Source organism: Setaria viridis, chromosome 8 (assembly GCF_005286985.2).
Source record: "Setaria viridis chromosome 8, Setaria_viridis_v4.0, whole genome shotgun sequence".
NCBI lineage: Eukaryota > Viridiplantae > Streptophyta > Magnoliopsida > Poales > Poaceae > Setaria > Setaria viridis.
In genome coordinates this window covers 11,377,692-11,400,618 of record NC_048270.2, presented here as the reverse complement: position 1 = coordinate 11,400,618, position 22,927 = coordinate 11,377,692, and the positions used below count along the sequence as shown (strand labels likewise).

General features: G+C 43.8%; 1 protein-coding gene across 1 annotated transcript; it reads right to left on the bottom strand.

Annotated features, from left to right (window-relative positions):
- Nucleotides 1–20,692: 20,692 nt before the first annotated feature.
- Nucleotides 20,693–21,780, bottom strand: LOC117834301 (putative disease resistance protein RGA3). The gene is made up of 2 exons (XM_034713908.1): nt 21,109–21,780; nt 20,693–20,920 (listed from the first exon to the last, which is right to left on the bottom strand). Exons 1-2 carry the CDS (start codon nt 21,778–21,780, stop codon nt 20,693–20,695), a joined length of 900 nt encoding a protein of 299 aa, XP_034569799.1.
- Nucleotides 21,781–22,927: the final 1,147 nt, after the last annotated feature.

Below are 22,927 nucleotides of genomic sequence, written 5' to 3'. Positions count from 1 at the left end.
CAAACAACAATTATACATGAGCAAGGGATTACATTCATCCCATATCAAGATAATATTCTATACATAACAGAAGTATGAAAAACTATAAGCTCTAATGAAGGAAAAGCTAAAATAGAAACCCAAGAGTATGATGATAATAAGTATGTTGATAATATAGACGAAGAATTAGGTGAAAGTATAGAAGAATTCCATATAGCAAATACATGCATAGAGTGTATTAGTTTGCAATCGCTATCACCAAACTGGTATAGAGATATAAAATCTAAGAAAGACATAGATAAGATAGTACAAAGGTTAGAAGAAATTCAAATAATAGGAGAAATACCAATGAAATATTGGGATAAGAATGGTATAGTTTGCAAGCTTAATATAATAAATCCTGATTATATAATTAAGACTAGTCCGGTAGAAGCGACACCTAAGGATATAGAAGAGTTTAAGATGCATATTGAAGAATTACTAAAGTTAGGAGCAATAAGAGAAAGCAGAAGTCCCCATAGGTCAGCAGCCTTTATAGTTAGAAATCATGCTGAAATAGCCAGAGGAAAGTCAAGAATAATTATTAATTATAAAAGATTAAATGATAATACAATAGATGACGGATATAATATCCCAAATAAGCAAGAATGGATAAATAGAATACAAGGAAGCAAATATTTCTCAAAATTTGATTTAAAGCTGGGTTTTGGCAAGTAAAAATGGCAGAAGAATCAATAGGCTGGACTGCCTTCACATGTCCTCAAGGCCATTTGGAATGGTTGGTAATGCCATTAGGTCTAAAAAATGCCCCTGCTTTGTTTCAAAGAAAAATGCAGAATATCTTTAATGAAAATAAAGATTTCATATTAATTTATATAGATGATTTATTAGTTTTTTCAAAATCTTATAAAGAACATATAGCTCATCTGCAAACGTTCTTTAGAAAGGTAGAGCAGCATGGGTTAATACTTTCTAAAAAGAAGATGGAAATATGCAAAGAAAAGATAAATTTCTTAGGCCATGAAATAGGAGAGGGAAAAATTTATTTACAAGATCATATCGCAAAGAAAATTTTGCAATTTCCTGATGTCATGAATGATAAGAAAACCTTGCAGCAATTTTTAGGAATAGTAAATTATGCTAGAAATTATATAGAAAACTTAGCAAAACTAGCTGGGCCATTATATGCAAAATTAAGAAAAAATGGGCAAAAACATTTTAATTACGAAGATATAAAACTAGTAAGAATCATAAAAGAAAAGGTGAAAGAATTAAAACCTCTAGATTTACCTCTAGATGACTATTATTTTATTATAGAAACAGACGCATCTGAAATAGGATGGGGTGCTATATTAAAGCAAAAGCCTCATAAATACTCCCAAAAATAGAAGAAAAAATATGTAGGTATGCTTCAGGGAAATATAAACTAAAGGCAATAAATAATACAGATAGAGAAATCTTAGCTGTGATTAATGCGATAAATGCTTTTAGATTATATCTAGGATTTAAAGAGTTCACAGTACGAACAGATTGTGAGACTATATGTAGATACTACAATAAAATTAATAGTAAGAAAAGTTCAACTAGAAGATGGGTTTTATTTGAAGATATAATTACAGGGAATGGATACAAAGTAATATTTGAGCATATAAAGGGAAAGGATAATACCCTTCCTGATATATTTTCTCGTTCATCTATTTTGCAGGAATGAAGAAGGGAGTGAGTCCAACAGGGATTGACTGTTTCTGCTTTGGAGCAGAGAATAAACTAAGAATATTTCCTCCAAACACATATAAATTTAAACCAAGGGATCATATTGTACTAGACGAAGTACAAGAATGCATTTTAGACAATTTTTGGTACCAGTACAACAACAAACGAGAAGATAAGGGATATATGCTAGCTATTTTAAATAGCCTAGCCGAATATTTCCATACAATTAATGGGCTAATACAACCAAAGGAGTCACCCGAAAATATAAAGAAAAAAGGCCTATATGTGATATATAAAGGAAAGAATCCTGGAATTTATGTATCATTTGAGCAAGTAATAGCACAAAAAATAGAAAAAGATAAAGATGGAGGAATATTATGGAAGAAATATACTGACATTGATCAAGCTCTTACATATGCTTTAAATATATTAGGAGTAAACTACTTTTTAGAACCTGCTGCTAAGGAATATAATCAAAAATATAAAAAAATAAGGGAGCTTAAGCCAAGCCCATCTGGAATAAATATAAAAGAAGAAGGTTCATCTAAGGCTCCAACATATAAAGAAATTCTGAAGAAAGAAGCAGACTCATCAAATGAGGAATATATTGACAATAAGTTAAAGGAAAAACTTGAATCAGTATTTCCTCAATGGAAGAATAATTTAAAAGAAGAAATAATGAAAGAAATAAGGCTTGAAATAGATGTAAAATTAAAAAATATGCAAAAAGACTATGAGTTGAAAATGGAAGTACCCATATCTGATGATGATATGATGGATTTCCGTGGAGATAGCCACGAATAAAAACCAAGAAAAGAGGCAACCAGAGGAACCGGATATTGAAGAAGAAGAATAGAAATACAGCTCGCATAAAACAATATTTTGTCACACAAGGGAATAAGTCTCCAATGTTGTTAAAGTGTTAACAACAATTCGGCCAGGGCAGAATAATACTACATGCCATGATGTTCTGATTGAAGTCTGCGACGTCAATCATTCGGGCGTGGAAGACCATACCAAGCAGCATCCAGAATATCACGAGAAGACAGTACGCGATAGAGGACAAGGCAAAAGGAATAAACAGAGACTCTACTGTATCCAGGACAATTATTGAGGAGCGGAGAGCCGTCCAAGTGTCCAGGCAACAGAAGAGGAGAATAGTTGAAGGCACCAGAAGCCTTAAGCACGAAGCAACTCCAGAAGCCTCTGCCGCGACTATAAAAGGAGCTACTGGGTGAAGCATTGGAAGACACGAAGAATCACGGAGACACCAGCAACACACCACCATACCGAAGACCTCCACCCACACTCCACTCATACTCCATGAAGACATCCACCACCTCGGAAGCTCTCTGAGGAAAAAGATTTAGCCACCATAAAGGTAGTACAGAGGTGGAGTAATACAGCGGTAGTGGGTGATTCTAAATATGGTGGATAAATCTTTTTCCTCAGAGAGCTTCCGAGGTGGTGGATGTCTTCATGGAGTATGAGTGGAGTGTGGGTGGAGGTCTTCGGTATGGTGGTGTGTTGCTGGTGTCTCCGTGATTCTTCGTGTCTTCCAATGCTTCACCCGGTAGCTCCTTTTATAGTCGCGACAGAGGCTTCTGGAGTTGCTTCGTGCTTAAGGCTTCTGGTGCCTTCAACTATTCTCCTCTTCTGTTGCCTGGACACTTGGACGGCTCTCCGCTCCTCAATAATTGTCCTGGATACAGTAGAGTCTCTGTTTATTCCTTTTGCCTTGTCCTCTATCACGTACTATCTTCTCGTGATATTCTGGATGCTGCTTGGTATGGTCTTCCACGCCTGAATGATTGACGTCGCAGACTTCAATCAGAACATCATGGCATGCAGTATTATTCTGCCCCGGCCGAATTGTTGTTAACACCTTAACAACACTGGAGACTTATTCCCTTGTGTGACACTAGAATGTTTCATGATATTACTTTGCGGAACTTCATTTGCTTTATGGCTTTCAAGGTCTATTGACTTCAACTTAGCTTTTTGCTCCTTTATTAATTGAGATTTGATCCTTTCGTCATAAAGATCTTTATCCTTTTTTAACTTATATAACATTCTAATAAAATAAACTTCTTTCTCTCTAATAGCAGGCCATTCACTCAACATAGAGGTATTATATTCATGAGGTATTTTATTTAACTTTTGTTCATAGTGATGAATCTTGCTAACTAAACTTTCCATTAAAAGTAAGAACACTTACTTAAGGTTGTAACAACTAATTCAAATATCTTGACTAGATAAAGAAAACCCTCAAAAACACAAATTTTAACAACCTCAGCTCTGATACCAGTGCGGGGGATATGAAGTTCTCCATTCGTTGTACGCTAGGCAACCATGATGAAAGAAAGAGAAAAAGAAAGGAGCAGTCGGCCGATTGAGAAAAGAACTGATAAAAAGAGGAGGCGGTCGGCTGATGGGCAAAGGAACGAGTGGAAGCAGTGGGCCGATGGGCAAAAGAACAAAAAAAAAATAAGAGAAGCATCGGCCGATTGAGTAGAGAAAAAAAAAGCATCGGCCACATTGGTGCGTTGAAAAAAGAGAGAGGCATCGGCCATTCGTGCGTCTCCTTATTGATAAAAAATTCGGCCGACTGAAAATTGGATCGGCTGATCAAAAGTTGTATCGGCTGATTGAAATAAAGAAAGCATCGGCTGACTGGTTCAAAAGATGCATCGGCCGATTGAGATAAGGGAAGCATCGGCTAATTAAATACATCGGCCGATTGGGATATATATATAAAAAAAAGGTATCGGCTAATTGAAAAAAAGTGCATCCGCCGATTTAGAAAGGGGAATAGGCTAATAAAAAAAGTACATCAGCCTATTAAGATAAAAAAAGGTATCGGCTAATTAAAGAAAATGCATTGGCCGATTGACTGCTTGGAAAAAAGCATCGACTGATTGCTTGGCTAATAAAAGTTGCATCGGCCGTTTAGTTCGAGTAGATTGCATCGATTGATTGGTTCAAGCAAGATAGTATCGGTTGCTTATAGAATGTATCGAATATTAATTTCGAAGCATGAAATATTCATACTCCGAAACTAGGGGGCCTGTGTTGACAACAAAAGCTTGCTGGTTACTGCACCAAGTTTTGGTGTCAACAGACTAATCTGTTTCTACTGCCGACGAATTTATCAGCTCAAAGTGGGATCAAGGCATCAAGCTGATGGGGTTCTTTATATTTCAAGAGGAGTCGATGTGGCTTTGAATATGGCAACCAGACGTCATTGGCTCTAAAGGCAAGCATCGGACTTCTATAATTAGTTTCGGAACATGAAGCCTTCATACTCCGAAACTAGGGGGCCTGTGTTGACACTGAATTATCGGACTTCTATTGTTAGTTTCAGAACATGAAGCCTTCATACTCCGAAACTAGGGGGCCTGTGTTGACACCAAATGTAGGAAATATGCTTTGAAAGGAAGGAATCAGCCGATGATGCAAAAGTTCCAACAGTTTGGCATCCAAGGGAAGCTCACGTATGGGAGGTTGCTTTATAGAATAAAATATTCTGGAGATAGAGTTGGTTAGGGATAAGCTTGATTAGAGATAGAGTTGGTTTAGTTAGAGATAGAATTTTGATTAGAAAGATTGTGTACGTAACTTGCCTTATACGTGGTTAGATGCCAATTATTGTAACGTCAAAGGCCATGCACCCTATAAATATAACGGGCCTCGGTCATTGTAATTTTCATCACATGATCAATATACAACACATTTATCTTCTATTTACCTTTTCGACTTCACGCCATTGCATTAGGAGTAGGAGTAATGTAGCTTCTCGACGAGTTCCTTCTAGCAAGCTGGGCTGCATCGACCTCGATCTCCGGCGAGCTGCAAGTTCCGTCACTAGGTGTTCTAGGCTTTAACCACCGGGCGCATCGCTGTGGTTTCATCTAGTTTTATCGACCAGTTATCGAATATCTTGGATCTAAGACTTACGGCGCATCGCTTCTGTCTTGATCTACGGTATTCACCAGTTATCCTGCCTTGATTAAGCTTGCATCGGCTGATATTTATATGTTCTATCATCTTGCCATTTACGACATATTAATTGTTATTAGATGAATCACTCTGGCTAATGTTGTAATGTTGACCGGCCTTGACATTTCTTCCTCTGATACCCCCTTTCATTATCTAGTCAAGCCGACCCATCGGTTGGAGACAAAAGGAATCGGCGGGTGGAAGGGGTACATCAAAAACAACATGAAGACCGGGACCGTTTCAGAGAGAGAATACGCGGCCTTGTTAATGATGTGGCTGGAGAAACATCTTTTCTGCAGCAGGGCAGTCGGTCCATCTTCCAATACACAAGCTCTTGCCGAAGCACTATCAAGAGGAGCCGTTGTCCCCCTCGAGAAGCATCTACTAGGATCGGCCTATCACATGCTGCACCAAATCAGCGTCAAACTATCAAAGGGAGAGCTGATTGGAAATCCAGGTGGCCCCTGGTGGTTCATCAATCTCTGGCTCAATCTGTATATGAGCAAGATCTCCCAGCATCGGGTAGAGCACATGACGTTCCCAAATATTGAGTCAGAAGAAAACCCCACCGTATGGCGCCAATGCACCTCTTTCGGCGAAGCAGCATCAGTCTTTCCTTGGTTGCCAGCTCACCGCCACCAAAGTAGCCGAATACTTCAGATGCTTTTACAACGGCTTCAGTGAAGAAACCACCAGCCGGTACCTGTATCAGAGGACAGAATCGCTTTTTGAGCTCCCCTTCTGTTATGATTTGACGTCCAACACCTTTGACAATGATCTCACGGACGTCTTGATCAAACTAGGGATCTTACCGGCGAACTTTTTCTTGGGGAAGGATGCCCCTACTTATGAGTTTTACAATCCATCAGTTGTGGCACGGAAGTTCGGCCTAGGTCAGCTGCCGATTCGAGTCTATTTCGCCGGTCGCGTGAAATTCCAAGATGAGCTCACCAAGGGTCTTGACTACAGTCGGCTGTGTGACCGAGTGCTCGATTCCAGCACCATTGATTTGAACAACTGGATAGTAGCTCCTTTTGCTGTCCAACCATTCAAATTATGGTGGGCAGAATGGAAGCAGCATCTATTTTGTGCATCTCCCACGACATATTGCAATGCTCTGGATCCTGAGAACATCGACTCGAATGCAGCGGTACTTCTTTTCCCTCAGCCGATTTCGATGTCATTTTCCTTCTTATGCTACAAATTTTGTCGCTAACTCTTACTTTCTTTTATAGTCCGAGAGTCGACTTCCTCCAACGCGCAGCCGGAGTGGCAGGCCGATAGAGAATCATTACCCATATACGGAATTCTCACTCATCGGCTATCATGCCCCATCCATTGATGACATCACCTCCAGCCGATTGAAACAGGCGCCGATGAAAACCTTAAAGAAGACAAGCCACCGAGTGCGTGCCCGCACAGAACCGGCCGATCAGTCGGCGGCGGCATCGGCGGAATATTTGGCTGAGCCGATTCTCCCGGTCATCGAGGAAGTTGACCCCCAAGCTGCTAAAGAAGCTGGAGCGGCTGCTGCATCATTGCTACTAGAAGCCGTTCAGGTAACCTCATGTTCACATCCTCCTGAGTATTCTCTTGATACTGACTTCTTCTTTATATTAGGCTGCACAAGTCGCCCCGGTGCCTCCGCAGCAATCGGCCACACCCCAAGCAGAAATCGGAGCGCCAGTAATTCCTCCCACCGAGGTAAAGAATCCCTTAACTCAAATTTTTGACACTTAATCAAAAGCTTGACCAATTCCAATGTAGGCCACCCTTGGTACGTCAATTGTACCTTTCCAACAACAATCGGCCAAGGAACCCACGCAGGTACAACAATCACCACATGTCATCAGATTTAATAATTTGTTTTATATTCATAAGAATTTGCTCCTCGTACCTTTCCAGGAGGCCGGTCCGAGCAGGGCACCAATAATCGTTGAATCTTCCTACTCTGATGAGCTGGTCGCACCAGTTCCTGAACCGAGGGCAGCACTCCCACCGGCGCAGGCAGAAGAAATCCGCTTCAAAGAGGTAAAAGACTTGTCACCCAAATCGGTCGATTTCCCTATCACCGTCGGCTAATCTACGTTTATTATTTTATTCCCTCATAGGAACAAGATACTCCCAATAAAAGTCTCTTCTCCTTTGATCGTTTCCAGTATATATGCGTTTCCCGGGACGCATCGGCCGATTCTATACGGCCCTTCCCATGTGGGCAACCACTTACCGAACTTAGGATCCTTAGATCCTATCGGCAGCACCAACTTCCATACCAAATCTCCTTGGAAGAATTGCTTCACTTTGACCTTCTTGTCGTACCATCTGGCCACTCTCTTTTTATTCTCCTCAATGTTGATCAGGGCCCTTAATCGTTGACCTACCAAATCATCGAGCTCTCCTTTCATGAGGAGGGCATAGTCATCGGCTGTCAACTGATCTTGAAGTGATGTGTGTCTTGACCCCGTCCTTAATTCCCAAGGCAAAACTGCCTCGTGACCATATACCAATTGATAAGGAGATATTTTAGTGGCCCCGTGGCAGGCCATCCTGTAAGCCCATAAAGCCTCGATCAAACACAAGTGCCACTTTTTAGGTTGTTCCTCAATCTTCCTTTTGATCAACTTAATTATCCTCTTATTGGATGATTCAGCTTGGCTGTTAGCTTGAGCATAATATGGAGAAGAATTCAGCAACTTGATTCCCATATCGGCAGTGAACTCCTTGAACTCTCCTAAAGTGAACTTTGTCCCTTGGTCAATTGTGATGGTTTGAGGGATACCGAAATGATAAACAATGTGGTCCCTTACAAAATCGACCATAGCGGCCGATGTCACAGCCTTTAATGGGATTGCCTCCACCCATTTGGTAAAGTAGTCAGTTGCTACTAATATAAACTTGTGTCCCTTGGTTGATGGAGGATAAATCTGTCCGATGAAGTCTATTCCCCAACCCCTGAACGGCCATGGCTTGATTATCGGATTCATAGCCGATGCTGGCGCATGTTGTACGTTGCCAAACTTCTAACAGTCCTGACACCCTTTATAATATTTAAAGCAATCTTCGAGTATCGTCGGATAATAATATCCGTTATTCCTGATCATCCACTTCATTTTATGAGCCGATTGGTGAGCTCCGCACACGCCTTCATGGATTTCTCCCATCAGGATCTTTACTTCTTTTGTCCCCAGGCATTTGAGCAGAACTCTGTCAATCGTTCGATAAAACAAATCATCTTCGAGTAGTACATACGTTGTGGCTTGAAAATGCACTCGTCGATCCACTTTCTAGGACGGATCCTTCAAGTAATCGGTGATCTCCTTTCGCCAATCGTCGGCCGTGAGTTCTAGAGTCATGGCGCCTTGAATCGGCCGATACCCGGACGCGTGTTGGGCAAGCCTATTGGCCTCTTCATTATAATTTCTAGGAATATGCTCAATAAACGCGGACTTGAATTCCTCTAAAAGTTGGAGGCAATCCTCGTAGTAAATTCTCAGGACATCATCTTTGCATTCAGATCTTCCCGTCAATTGGTCTACGATGAGCATGGAATCTCCAAAAATCTCCACAGCGTCGGCTTTAATCTCTCTCAATAATTGAATGCCCTTTAGGACGGCTCGGTATTCTGCTTGATTATTGGTTGCGGATGCTTCTATCGGCAGAGAGAAATCATAACTTGCCCCCCGAAGCGATATGAGGACGATGCCGATTCCTGATCTGGCCCCACACGAAGAACCATCGAAGTATAGAGTCCATGGAACTGGTTCAACATCAGCGACTTCTAGTCCACAATGCTGGGCTACGAAGTCGGCCATGACTTGACCCTTGACAGCTTTGGCGGATTCATACCTTAGGTCAAATTCTAACAGAGCTAGGATCCACTTCCCAATCCGCCCATTCAAAATCAGCAGCGATAGCATGTATTTCACTACGTCATCCTTGCATATGACTATGCACTCTACCGATAACAAGTAGTGCCTGAGCTTGGTGCATGAGAAATAAAGACATAGGCACAACCGCTCTACCAGGGAATATCTTGTCTCGGTGTCCAGAAGTCTTCTGCTAACATAATATATTACTCGTTCCTTTCCTTCGAACTCTTGAACCAGTGCCGATCCGATAGCCCGTTCATCGGCCAATAAGTATAGTCTGAACGGCTTGTCAGCTTGTGGTGGGACCAATACAGGTGGCGAGATCAGATATTGCTTGATGTCTTCCAGTGCTTCTCGCTGTTCTTCTCCCCATATGAATTTCTGGTCAGGCTTCAATTTCAATAATGGCATGAAGGCTTGAATACGCCCGGACAAGTTGGATATGAATCGTCTGATAAAGTTGACTTTGCCAATTAGGGACTGTAACTCAGTTTTGTTCTGCGGGGCCACGACCTTGTTGATGGCCGCTATGATTTTTTGGTTGACTTCTATCCCACGCTCGTGAACCATGAATCCCAGAAATTGCCCTTCGATACGCCGAATGCACACTTGTTCGGGTTCATTTTCAATCCATGCTTCCTTGTGCACTCCAACACTTCTCGCAGATCGGCCAGATGCTCTTGATGCCCTGTTGATTTGACCACGACGTCATCAATGTAGATTTCCACCAGGGCGCCAATGAGCTTGTGGAACATGTAATTCATAGCCCGTTGATATGTAGCGCCGCATTCTTTAATCCGAAGGTCATTACTACCCACTCGAATAAACCGAGGTGGCCCAGACACCTGAAAACCGTTTTCGAGATGTCTTCTTCAGCCATTAATATCTGATTGTACCCAGCATTACCGTCCATAAAACTGATGACTTTATGTCCTGCGGCGGCATCTATCAACACATTGGCTGTCAGCATTGGATACCCATCCATAGGTGTAGCCTGATTAAGGTTCCTGAAGTCAATGCATATGCGCAGCTTTCCAACTTTTTGTATACGGGTACAATATTAGAGATCCACTCGGCATAACGGCACTACCGAATAAATTTCGCTTCAATCGGTCTTGTAATCTCAGACTTTATATCAGGTAGAATTTTGGGATTGCATTGTCGTGCGGGCTGCTGATACAGCCGATATCCTAGTTTTATACGCAATCGGTGTTCAACAATGGACTGGTCTAGACCAGGCATATCATGGTATTCCCAAGCAAAACAATCTATCATCTCCTAAATCTACACTTGTATTCGAGATCCAGATTACCACTAATGTACGTCGGCCTTGGTTTGGTACCATCACCTAAATCTATCATCTCTAATGAATCGGCTGACGTAAACCCGTGTCCCAGCTTCCCATCTTCTCAGAAGAACTGATCCATCTAATATGAATCTTCAGAGTCGACTGCTCGGATCGGCTGTAGGCCAAAATCGAACACTTTCAAGAAATCGATGTCCCAAGTTCTTCCAGATATGCACTTGATGTGTTCACAGCTCCACTGCTGCGTATCGGCCGCAGCAACACTGTAGGCGGAATCGGCGGTGACTATCTTGATGTTGTCGCCGACCCATTGTATGAGGCATTGATGCATTGTAGACGGGATGCAGCAATTTGCGTGTATCCAATCGCGACCAAGCAACATATTGTAGGACCCTTTGCTATTAATAATAAAGAAAGTAGTGGGAAGGGTCTTACTGCCGATGGTGAGGTCGATGCAAAGCGCTCCGCGGGCGGGAGACACGTTGCCTTCGAAGTCCTTGAGCATCATGTCCGTCTTGGTCAGATCTTCGTCGCTTTTACCCAGCTTCCGGAACATGGCATACGACATGATGTTGACTGCAGCGCCTCCGTCTACTAGTAGCCTGGTGACAGGTTGACCGTCGATGTGTCCTTTGAGGAATACTGCCTTGAGGTGTTGCCGGTTTTCATCTTCGGGTTTGTCAAAAGTGGCTGTCATTGGCTCCAAAGCCAATTGTGCCATTTGTTCCTCCGTCTCCATTGTGTCGTCCCAATCGGCGGGATCCATGAACTCTATCGGCAAGATGAACACCATGCTGACGTCATCCGCCGGTTCCTGATTGTCGCCATCTTCATTGTTGTTTCTTTTGGGGCACGAAACCCGAGATCTGTCATCCTTCTTATCTACCATCTATCTCTGCTCCTCTTCTTGTTGTTCCCATTGGCGCAGATGTTGTATCCTTCGTTTTTGGGATTTGGTCAATCCATCAGGGCACCATCTGGGGTTCACCGGTTTGGCCGGCAATCTGGCGTGTTCCCAGTCCGGTTCCCATCCTAGGGGGTTTTCAACTGACACCCTGGCGTCGGCCATCTCCTCCAGCCGATCGTGCGCACTGACTCTGCCCCCCAGTCACTTGTGCTGGTCAAATCTGCCATCCGGCCGATCACACTGTTCCAGTCTGCCTCTTGGCCGATCATACCGGTCAACTCTGCCCCCCAACCGATCATGCACTGAAAGGCGCCGATCTTCTTGCTAGTGCCAGTTTCTACTGATTGGCTTTGCCCCTCTGTCCCTGGAGCGAGATCTCTTGAACGGGTGATTGTCACGGTATGGACCGCTGCACTTCGGGCAATTATCGACCGATGGCAACCTGAGGTTATTTTGCCAGCAGTGGATGAAAAACGGACATCGCCAATGATCTTCGTGTTGTCGCATCATCTCTTCTCGATATCTTGAACTTTCCCACTGCTGCTGATATTTGTTGAGAAAGAATTGGGAGGTAATAGGTCTACGCGGTCTTTCCGATCCTTCACCTTCATCATCAACCTGTCTCTTGCCCTTGATATCTTCAACTATAGCTTGATTTCTGGGGTCCACAGCTCCACTTTTCTTGGCCGATTTTGACGTCAGCACTTTGGTTTGGAGCGCGTTCCTTCCCGTGTCAACCATGTTAGTGGGGAAGGGATGCTGATCGATCTTCATCGGCTTTACTAGCTTTGCCGGGACTTCAAATTTGAGTTTGCCTTGCTCTATGGCCGATTGTATCTGCTGACGGAAGATCTTGCATTCATTTGTGTCATGGGACGTGGCATTGTGCCATTTGCAATACTTCATCCTTTTTAGCTACTCGGCCGATGGGATTGTATGATACAGCGAGAGTTTGATCTACCCTTCTTGGAGAAGTAGGTCGAAAATTTTGTCGACTTTGACGTGTCAAAACCGAACGCCTCCAGTTCCTTCTTCCCAAAAGGACACGACATCGGCTTCTTACCCTTAACCCATTCTGCTAGGCCATTTTCTGCTTCATCAGATTTAGATCCCTCCAGGTACGCCACCTTTTTCTGAAAATTTCTCCGCTGATCGAAAGGGTGTACTTCCTGACCTCTCTGAACCTCTGCACATAATTGGTCACTGGTTCATCGTGTAGGGATACGAGGTAGGCTACACTAGCGCAAATCAAAATTTCTACCACGTATAACCAGGAAGAACTGCCGTATAAGGATCACGGGATTACCACTCGACGCACTACTGGTGCGGAAGATGTAGATATGCGTCGATGCAGTGAAGACGATCACGTAGTCGTACGTAGTCAATCGACATAGTCGTACGTAGTCGATCACGTCACGTCCAGCAGCTCCTCCACGTGCAGCAAGATCGCCTCCGGTGCCGCGGCTCGTCGTCGGCTCGTCGTGGTTCGTCGGCGGCTCGTCGATGGCTCGTCCAAGTGCTGCAGGCGCAACACCTCCAAGGTATCCACACGTGCAGGGAGGAAGCGTCGCAAGCCGGACTGCTAGATCCGCGAGTTACAACAGGCGAGGGCGTGGGAGGCACGGCAGGTGTGTTTCGCCAAAAGGTGTGAACCCTAGGGCGCCCCCACCCCTCTATTTATAGAGGTTCCTGACGGGCCTCTGGATCCGAGGCCCATTAGTACTTCTAAACCTAATCCAACTCGGATCAGATCCGAATTGGGCTTCCAGCCCCTTAAGTGTGTGACCCTATGGGTTCGGATACGTATAGACATGGCCCGAGTACTCCTACTTGGCCCAATAGTCGGTAGCGGCCTCTAGCAAGACGTGCCAACTCCTATACGCACACGAAGATCATATCAGATGAACCATCACAACATAATAAACATGCTATTCCCTTTGCCTCACGATATTTGGTCTAGCTTCAAGCCGACCGCTCTTTCTCAATCCTGTGATTCAGAATCCCTTTGTAGGTTAACTCTTAACCGTATGTAGCATGGCCATACATTTTCGGATCTGATCACTCGAGGGGCCCAGAGATATCACTCTCAATTAGAGAGGGGCAAATCCCATCTTGATTGACCATGTCTCATAGCATGCTTCTTGACAAACCCGAAAGCTACCTTTATAACTACCCTGTTACGGTGTAGCGTTTGATAGCCCCTAAGTAGGTCGATCCACATCTAGAATACATGCGACAATCTCAGGTCTAAGGACAAAGCGTATATGTTGTTTAAAGAGAGAACTACTTCTCGTGTTGGGTCAGTCCTAGCACATGTCTCCACATGTGTCCACATTATTAGTTCAACATCTCCATGTCCATGACTTGTGAAACATAGTCATCAACTAATACATGTGCTAGTCTAATATTCATGTGTGTCCTAACATGAACTCCGACTAGGGACAACTTTAGAATAACCATACAAGTAAAGAGTTTCACATACAATTCACATAATTGCAAATCAATTCAAGTAGCCTTCAATGGATATTCAATGAACACAACATACAAATCATGGATACAAATGGAATATCATCATCTCTATGATTGCCTCTAGGGCATACCTCCAACAGTCTCCCACTTGTACTAGAGTCAATCTAGAAGGTACCTAATACCCATAGCTCTTACATGCGCATCATGCTTAGCTTGCGGGAGTGGTTTTGTCAACGGATCAGAAATGTTCAGATCCGTGTGTATTTTGCATATCTTGATCTCACCCCGGTTAACGAAGTCTCAAATGAGATGAAATCGCCGCATTACGTGTTTGTTCTTCTGGTGGTTCCTTGGCTCCTTTGCTTGCGCAATTGCCCCATTGTTATCACAGTATAGATTCAATGAGCTGGACGCATTCGGGAACACACCAAGCTCAATGAGGAAATTCCTTATCCAAACACCTTCCTTCGCGGCTTCCGAAGCCGCGATGTACTCGGCTTCTGTCGTAGAATCGGCCACCGTCTCCTGCTTGGAACTCTTCCAACTAACAGCACCACCATTCAGCGTGAACACAAATCCTGATTGTGACTTTGAATCATCTCTGTCGGTTTGGAAACTAGCATCGGTGTAAACTGTTACAACGAGCTCCTCCTCACCTCCATAGACGAGGAACATATCTTTAGTCCTTCTCAAGTACTTAAGAATGTTTTTCACCGCTGTCCAGTGACTCTCACCTGGATCAGATTGGTGTCTGCTTGTCATACTTAGCGCATATGAAACATCTGGGCGAGTACTTATCATTGCATACATGATAGATCCAATAGCCAAGGCATATGGCACTCTACTCATGCGATCCCGCTCATCAGCAGTCGAAGGACACTGAGTCTTGCTGAGATGTATGCCATGTGACATAGGCAAGAACCCTTTCTTTGCCTCTTCCATGCTGAACCGCTTCAACACTTTGTCAATGTAAGTATCTTGTCTTAAACCTATAAGCCTTCTCGATCTATCTCTATAGATCTTAATGCCCAGAATATATACCGCTTCCCCTAAGTCCTTCATCGGAAAACTATTTTTCAGTGAAGTCTTTACGGACTCAAGCATAGGAATGTTATTTCCAATCAGTAATATGTCATCCACATATAAGATTAGAAATACTACAGAGCTCCCACTAACCTTCTTGTAAACACAAGACTCTTCTTCATTCTTGGTGAAGTCAAACCCCTTGACCACTTCATCAAAACGAATGTTCCAACTCCTAGATGCTTGCTTTAATCCATAAATGGATCTCTGAAGCTTGCATACCTTTCCAGCATTTTTCGGATCGACAAAACCCTCGAGCTGTATCATATACACGTCCTCAGTTAGGTTTCCATTCAGGAAAGCTTTCTTGACATCCATCTGCCATATCTCATAATCGAAATATGCAGCTATAGCTAGAATAATCCGAATGGACTTAAGCATCACTACGGGCGAGAAGGTCTCGTCGTAGTCAACTCCTTGAACTTGTTGAAAACCTTTTGCGACAAGTCGTGCTTTATAGATGTGAACATTTCCATCCATGTCCTTTTTCTTCTTATAGATCCACTTGCACTCTATGGCTTTAACACCATCAGGCGGGTCAACCAAGTTCCAAACTTGATTGTCTCCCATGGACTCTATTTCGGATTGCATGGCATTCTGCCATTTTTCGGAGTCTGGGTCCATCATTGCTTCTGCATATGTCGCAGGCTCATCATTGTCCAACAATAATATTTCCCGCATTTCGCGGAGCCTTGCCGACCTTCGTGGTTGTGGCGGTGCTTCTCTTGCCATGGGTATCTCAACTTGTTCTGCTACGTTAGCATCACTCATTGATTCTTGCCCGATCGGCTCATCTTGAACTTCTTCAAGATGCACTGTCTTTCCACTCTTTTCTCCTTTGAGAAACTCTTTCTCTAGGAAAACCCCGTTCCGAGCGACAAACACTTTGCCTTCTGATCGGTTGTAGAAATAATATCCCAAAGTTTCCTTTGGATATCCCACGAAAATGCACTTATCCGACTTGGGTGTGATCTTGTCCGACTGAAGTCACTTGACAAACACTTCACATCCCCAAATCTTTAGAAAAGACAAACTAGGAACCTTTCTAGTCCATATCTCATATGGTGTCTTAACGACGGATTTAGATGGTACCCTATTAAGTGTGAAAGCTGTTGTTTCTAGAGCGTATCCCCAAAATGACAACGGTAGGTCCGACTGGCTCATCATTGATCGAACCATGTCTAACAAAGTTCGATTACGTCGCTCGGACACACCGTTTCTCTGAGGTGTTCCAGGCGGCGTAAGTTGTGGAACAATTCCGCAACTCTTTAGATGATTGCTAAACTCGTGGCTCAAATACTCGCCTCCACGATCAGATCGTAAGGCCTTAATTTTCTTGCCACGCTGATTTTCAACTTCATTCTGAAATTCCTTGAACTTTTCAAAGGTTTCAGACTTGTGCCTCATCAAGTAGACATAGCCATATCTACTATAATCATCAGTGAAAGTTATGAAGTATTGGAATCCTCCTCTAGCCGTCGTGCTCATTGGTCCGCATACATCACTATGTACGAGTTCCAACAAGTCTACCGCTCTCTCAGGAAATCCTGTGAAAGGCGTCTTGGTCATCTTGCCTAGCAAGCAAGCCTCACATGTCTCGTATGATTCAAAATCAAACGAAGTTAGAAGTCCATCGGAATGGAGCTTGTTCATGTGCTTTTCAATTATATGACCCAAACGACAATGCCACAAGTAGGTAGGACTCAAATCATTAGGCCGAGGCCTTTTAGCACTTACATTACAGACAGGTGAACCATCAAGATTTAAAACAAATAATCCATTCACAATGGGTGCAAAAGCCATAAACATATTATTCTTAGAGATCATACAACCATTGTTTTCACTCGCAAATGAATAACCATCCTTCATCAAGCATGAAGGAGATAAAATGTTTCGACTTAAACTAGGAATAAAATAACAATTATTCAACTCCATAATAAATCCTGACGGGAGGTGGAGTTGCATCGTCCCGACGGTCAAAGCAGCAACTCTTGCATTATTGCCCATGCGGAAATCAACTTCTCCTCTTTCCACGCTTCTACTTCTTATCATTCCCTGCATCGAATTGCAAATATGAGCAACCGATCCGGTATCAAATACCCAAGAATTAATAATTGTATCAGCGAGAAATATGTTGTCTATAACATTAACAACAAGCGTACCTGAGGTAGAAGTACTCTTACTTCCGCCATTCTTCAAGGAAGCTAGGTACTACTTGCAGTTTCTCTTCCAGTGACCAAGTTCATGACAGTAAAAGCACTCTTTGTCTGGAGCAGGTCCAGGTCCAGCTTTAACCTTGGGCGGTGGGTTTTGCTTGGACGTTCCAGCCTTGCCCTTCTTCTTCCAAGAATTGCCCTTCTTCTTAAAGCTGGGCTTGTTCTGTATCGCCATCACATGGCTGGTACTAGCGCATTTCTTGATGTCAGCCTCTGCTATCTTGAGCATACCACACAGTTCATTCAAACCCTTCTCCGTCCCATGCATATGGTAGTTCGAGATGAAGTTTCCATAGCTAGGCGGAAGAGACGAAAGAATGAAATCAGTGGCCAACTCTTGGCCCAGTGGGAAGCCCAGCTTCTCCAACTGTTGAGTGTAACCAACCATCTTGATTACGTGTGGTCCTACTGGTGCGCCTTCTGCTAGCTTGCTCTCAACAAAGGCCTTAGACACATTGAACCTTTCAGTCCTGGCCTATGTTTGGAACATGTCTCTAAGCGCCACGATCATATCGTGCGCCTCATGGTTTGTTTCGAACTGCATCTGCAGCTCGGGTTCCATGCAAGCAAGCATAAGGCAGCTTACTTCGAGGTTAGCATCACATGCTTTCTTGTAAGCATTCTTAGCAGCAGCGGGTGCATCATCAGCAGGTTCTTCTGGTAGTGGGTTGTCTAGAACATCTTCCTTTTTCTCAGCCCTGAGAACAATTCTCAGATTACGGATCCAATCCGAGTAGTTTGTTCCATTCAACTTGTCCTTCTCAAGGACCGAACGCAAAGCAAACGATGTGGTGGTGTTGCTAGGTGCCATTTAATCTACAACAAAAGTAATGCAAAATACACTAAGATAAACGTATCCATGATAGAGCAAATTACATTAAACTATTTTAACAGAATCTACTCCCACTAAAATCAATATCCCTCTATTGAAACTTAGTGATTCAGTATCCACAACTAACAAGTTTACTAGTGAGCTTTAGCATCACCGCTAGCAAACGAGGTAGATCGGTAAGCAACTTTTGCTAATCATATCACATATGACTCCTGTTGTTGGGTGACATCTCGATGTCTCGGCGCCCAACCTTTATGCCCCAAGGTCCTTAACCGTTAAGATAACCTTGTTAAGCAAACCAACCCTTATGCGTGTAAGTGTCCGACACAAACCCGTCTAGTCAAGGAAAACTAGTGGCACCCTAATTTCATAGACTTAAACTTTGTGAACGGTGCAAGTTTTAGTTGGGAGGGCATACTAACTTAAACTTTGTGAGGGATCGTTCTACTTCTAACATCACAGCATGCAGAAAGTAAAACATAAACAGAATAGCATTCACACAGTTGTGACACAGTATGGCCCGTTTTCATATGGTGATCTCCATCTCCATAGAACCTAATCACCATGGTGATCTCCATCTCCATGTTCCATGTGCGCCATCCTCCTAGTGATGACTCCTCCAAGAACTAGAGCATGCTATTACGCCTAATAGCTAGTAAAGAATCTAGTAATGAAGATTACATAGTTGCTTGGATCATCACAGATTGGTACGCAGACCATTAAATACAATAAAGTGACAACATATATGGCTCCTGCCGTGTTGCCGTACGCGCGACACGCAGGTCACGAATGAGTTACACACATGCATCACATACACAAGGGGGCCATACTGATCACAAGATACATACATACATCCTGCAAAACAGAGTTAGGCGTCCTAACGTTCCAAACTTCGGAGGCCCGAAACTCCATCTTCCAAGCCGAATTTGGGAAATCTAATTTCGCCGAAAACGGCATAGCGTTGAATTTCATGTGTAACTTTTTCTGTAGATCAATTTTCATATAAAATTCGCCCCATTCCGTGATCGTACCAAAAAGTTACGGCTGATTTACCGAAGCATACGCATACAGCAAAAATCCCGACCCCGGCAGTAGATCCCATCTACTATTGCACATCTAATGCGCCTGGCGTATGACCCTGGATTTCGATTCAATCGCAAGCTGGACTGCTAGGTCCGTGAGTTGCAACAGGCGAGGGCGTGGGAGGCGCGGCAGATGTGTTTCGTCAAAAGGTGTAAACCCTAGGGCGCCCCCACCCCTCTATTTATAGAGGTTCCTAACGGGCCTCTAGGTCCGAGGCCCATTAGTACTTCTAAATCTAATCCAATTCGGATCACATCCGAATTGGACTTCCAGCCCCTTAAGTGTGTGACCCTATGGGTTCGGATACGTATAGACATGGCCCGAGTACTCCTACTCGGCCCAATAGTCGGTAGCGGCCTCTAGCAAGACGTGCCAACTCCTATACGCACACGAAGATCATATCAGACGAACCATCACAACATAATATACATGCTATTCCCTTTGCCTCACGATATTTGGTCTAGCTTCAAGCTGACCGCTCTTTCTCGATCCTGTGATTCGGAATCCCTTTGTAGGTCAACTCTTAACCGTACGTAGCATGGCCATGCATTTTCGGATCCGATCACTCGAGGGGCCCAGAGATATCACTCTCAATCAGAGAGGGGCAAATCCCATCTTGATTGACCATGTCTCATAGCATGCTTCTTGACAAACCCGAAAGCTACCTTTATAACTACCCTGTTACGACGTAGCGTTTGATAGCCCCTAAGTAGTTTGATCCACATCTAGAATTTATGCGACAATCTCAGGTCTAAGGACAAAGGATATATGTTATTTAAAGAGAGAACTACTTCTCGTGTTGGGTCAGTCCTAGCACATGTCTCCACATGTGTCCATATTAATAGTTTAACATCTCCATGTCCATGACTTGTGAAACATAGTCATCAACTAATACATGTGCTAGTCTAATATTCATGTGTGTCCTCACATGAACTCCGACTAGGGACAACTTTAGAATAATCATACAAGTAAAGAGTTTCACATACAATTCACATAATTGCAAATCAATTCAAGTAGCCTTTAATGGATATTCAATAACACAATATACAAATCATGGATACAAATGGAATATCATCATCTCTATGATTGCCTCTAGGGCATACCTCCAACAATGCCGAGTCCAAACTGACTACGAATACCAGTCCCAGGCACATATGCATGTTATACACTCCATGCATATTACGTTTTACATAAGCCGAACCTATCTGCTGTTCTAACAGTTACCTCTTTAAAGTTCTAGGCAGGGGTGGTCTTTCCCATGCACTGTGTGCCCACGATGGACAGCACCTTGATATCGTGGAGGCCACAAGTGATAAGTAACTGTGCAAGCTCTCTTGTATCCTTCTCGATCTTCTCCCCAACAATGGCCGAATCATCAAACTCAGACGTCACCTTCTGTATAGACCTTTCAGCATCAGTTAGCATCATCACCAGGGGCCAGGTGGAACCGAGGTTGATACTGAACTTCCCGGAAGAAAATATTAGAAATTCCCAAGAGACCACCCACACGTGCAAGTCGCAAGTCACAAGTCGGTGAGGGTCCGCATGACGAGCGTCTTGTCTTGCGTCCCTCCATGGACTCCACCAGCATGCTCGATGGCTGTCTAGAGCAGCTCAATCTCGTCAAAGTGCTGGGTGATGCTGAGCCATACCTTCACCTTGAAGTGCTCTTGGATGGTTACCTCGTTGAAGATCTTCTGGGCAAGGGTGGTCTTTCCCATGCCACCTGTGCCTCCGATGGGCACCACCTTGATATCGTGGAGGCCACCAGTGATAAGTAACAATGCAAGCTCTCTTGTATCCTGCTCGATCTTCTCCCCAACAGTGGTGGACTCATCAAACTCAAACATCATCTTCTGTATAGACCTTTTCGCATCAGTTAGCATCATCACCAGGGGCCAGGTGGAACCGAGGTTGATACTGAAGTTGAACCTATCTGCGTCGTGGATACCATCTAAGTACTGGTTTAGCTCCTTGATGCGGCTTAATATCTTGTAGGCCTTCCACATACAGACATTCTTCGGCACACTGTTGTCATCTTTAGTAGACCTTCTTCTCCGCTTGTTAGCCTCGAGTTGGGACAGGTCTATGATGTCGGTGGCATTGTACAAGGCATGCTTGAGCTTCCTCACCCATCTCTGCACACTCAAGTCATTTTTGGGCCTCCTCTCTACATCCGTGAGGAAAGCTTTGAGGCTTTCGATGTTGCCCACCAGCTTCTCGATCTTGCCGGAGACGCCCAGCAGCATGGAAACTTTTTCTTGTGCCATGTCAGCGATCTGCTTCGTCACGTAGGATGCGAAGGCTTTATGGATGGTGGCCATGGCTCCGGAGTATGATCTAGTACACAATAGATGATAACCTTCTAACTAGGATGGAACAACAAATATCACCGTAAGAAACACGACGCAGGTATCCCGGTGGGTAAAACCAACCGGGATAAAAGGATTTTGCACCAAAGCACCAAAAAATGTTAGAAATTCCCGCGAGGCTTCCCCACACATGCAAGTCAGAAGTCACAAGTCAGTGAGGGTGGATTCCACCAACATCCTCGATGGCTGTCTTGAGCAGTTCTATCTCATCGAAGTGCTGGGTGATGCTGAGCCATACCTTCACTTTGAAGCATTGTTGGATGATTACCTCATTGAAGATCTTCTAGGCATAGGTGGTATTTCCCATGCCACCTGTGCCCACGATGGACACCACCTTGATACTGTGGTGGCCACCAGTGATATGTAACAGTGCAAGCTCTCTTGTATCCTGCTCGATCTTCTCCCCAACAATGGCCGACTCATCAAACTTGGACGTCATCTTCTGTATAGACCTCTCTGCCTCAGTTAGCATCATCACTAGGGCCAGGTGGAACCGAGGTTGATTTGGAACTTCCCGGGAGATATTAGAAATTCCCAAGAGCCGCCCCCCCTCCCACAGACACCCGTGGAAGTCACAAGTTAGAAGTCACGCGATTTTTCACACGAAATATGTGCATGGGATTCGAACCCATGACCTCAAGCTTTGCGCGTAGCTTCCTTACCATCTCACCTACGTAGCACATCTGACTATATAGTGGGTGCAATCCTTTCGTATTTACTTGTGGGCAACCCAAAGACCCCTTTAGTCCCGGTTCGTAATAGAATCCGGGACTAAAAGGTCCTAGGACTTTAGTCTTTTTCAACCACCCGTGGGGGGCCCTTTTATCCTGATTGGTGTTTCCTACCGATGATGCAGGATTTTTCAGTAGAGCCTTCCACTCACTCTCGCTCGGATATTTTGAGTCCCCTATCACTTTTATGGCTAGCGGCAAGCCATCACACCTTTTAAGAATTCCCATCCCGATTCTTTTGAGACCATCGATTTCGCTAAGAATTAATATAAGGTTTCTTAATGACAAATACGATTAACACTTGCACATGTACATGCTTGTATAAAAAATATTTCTATAGAGCTTCTGCTATAAATTAGCAAGATACG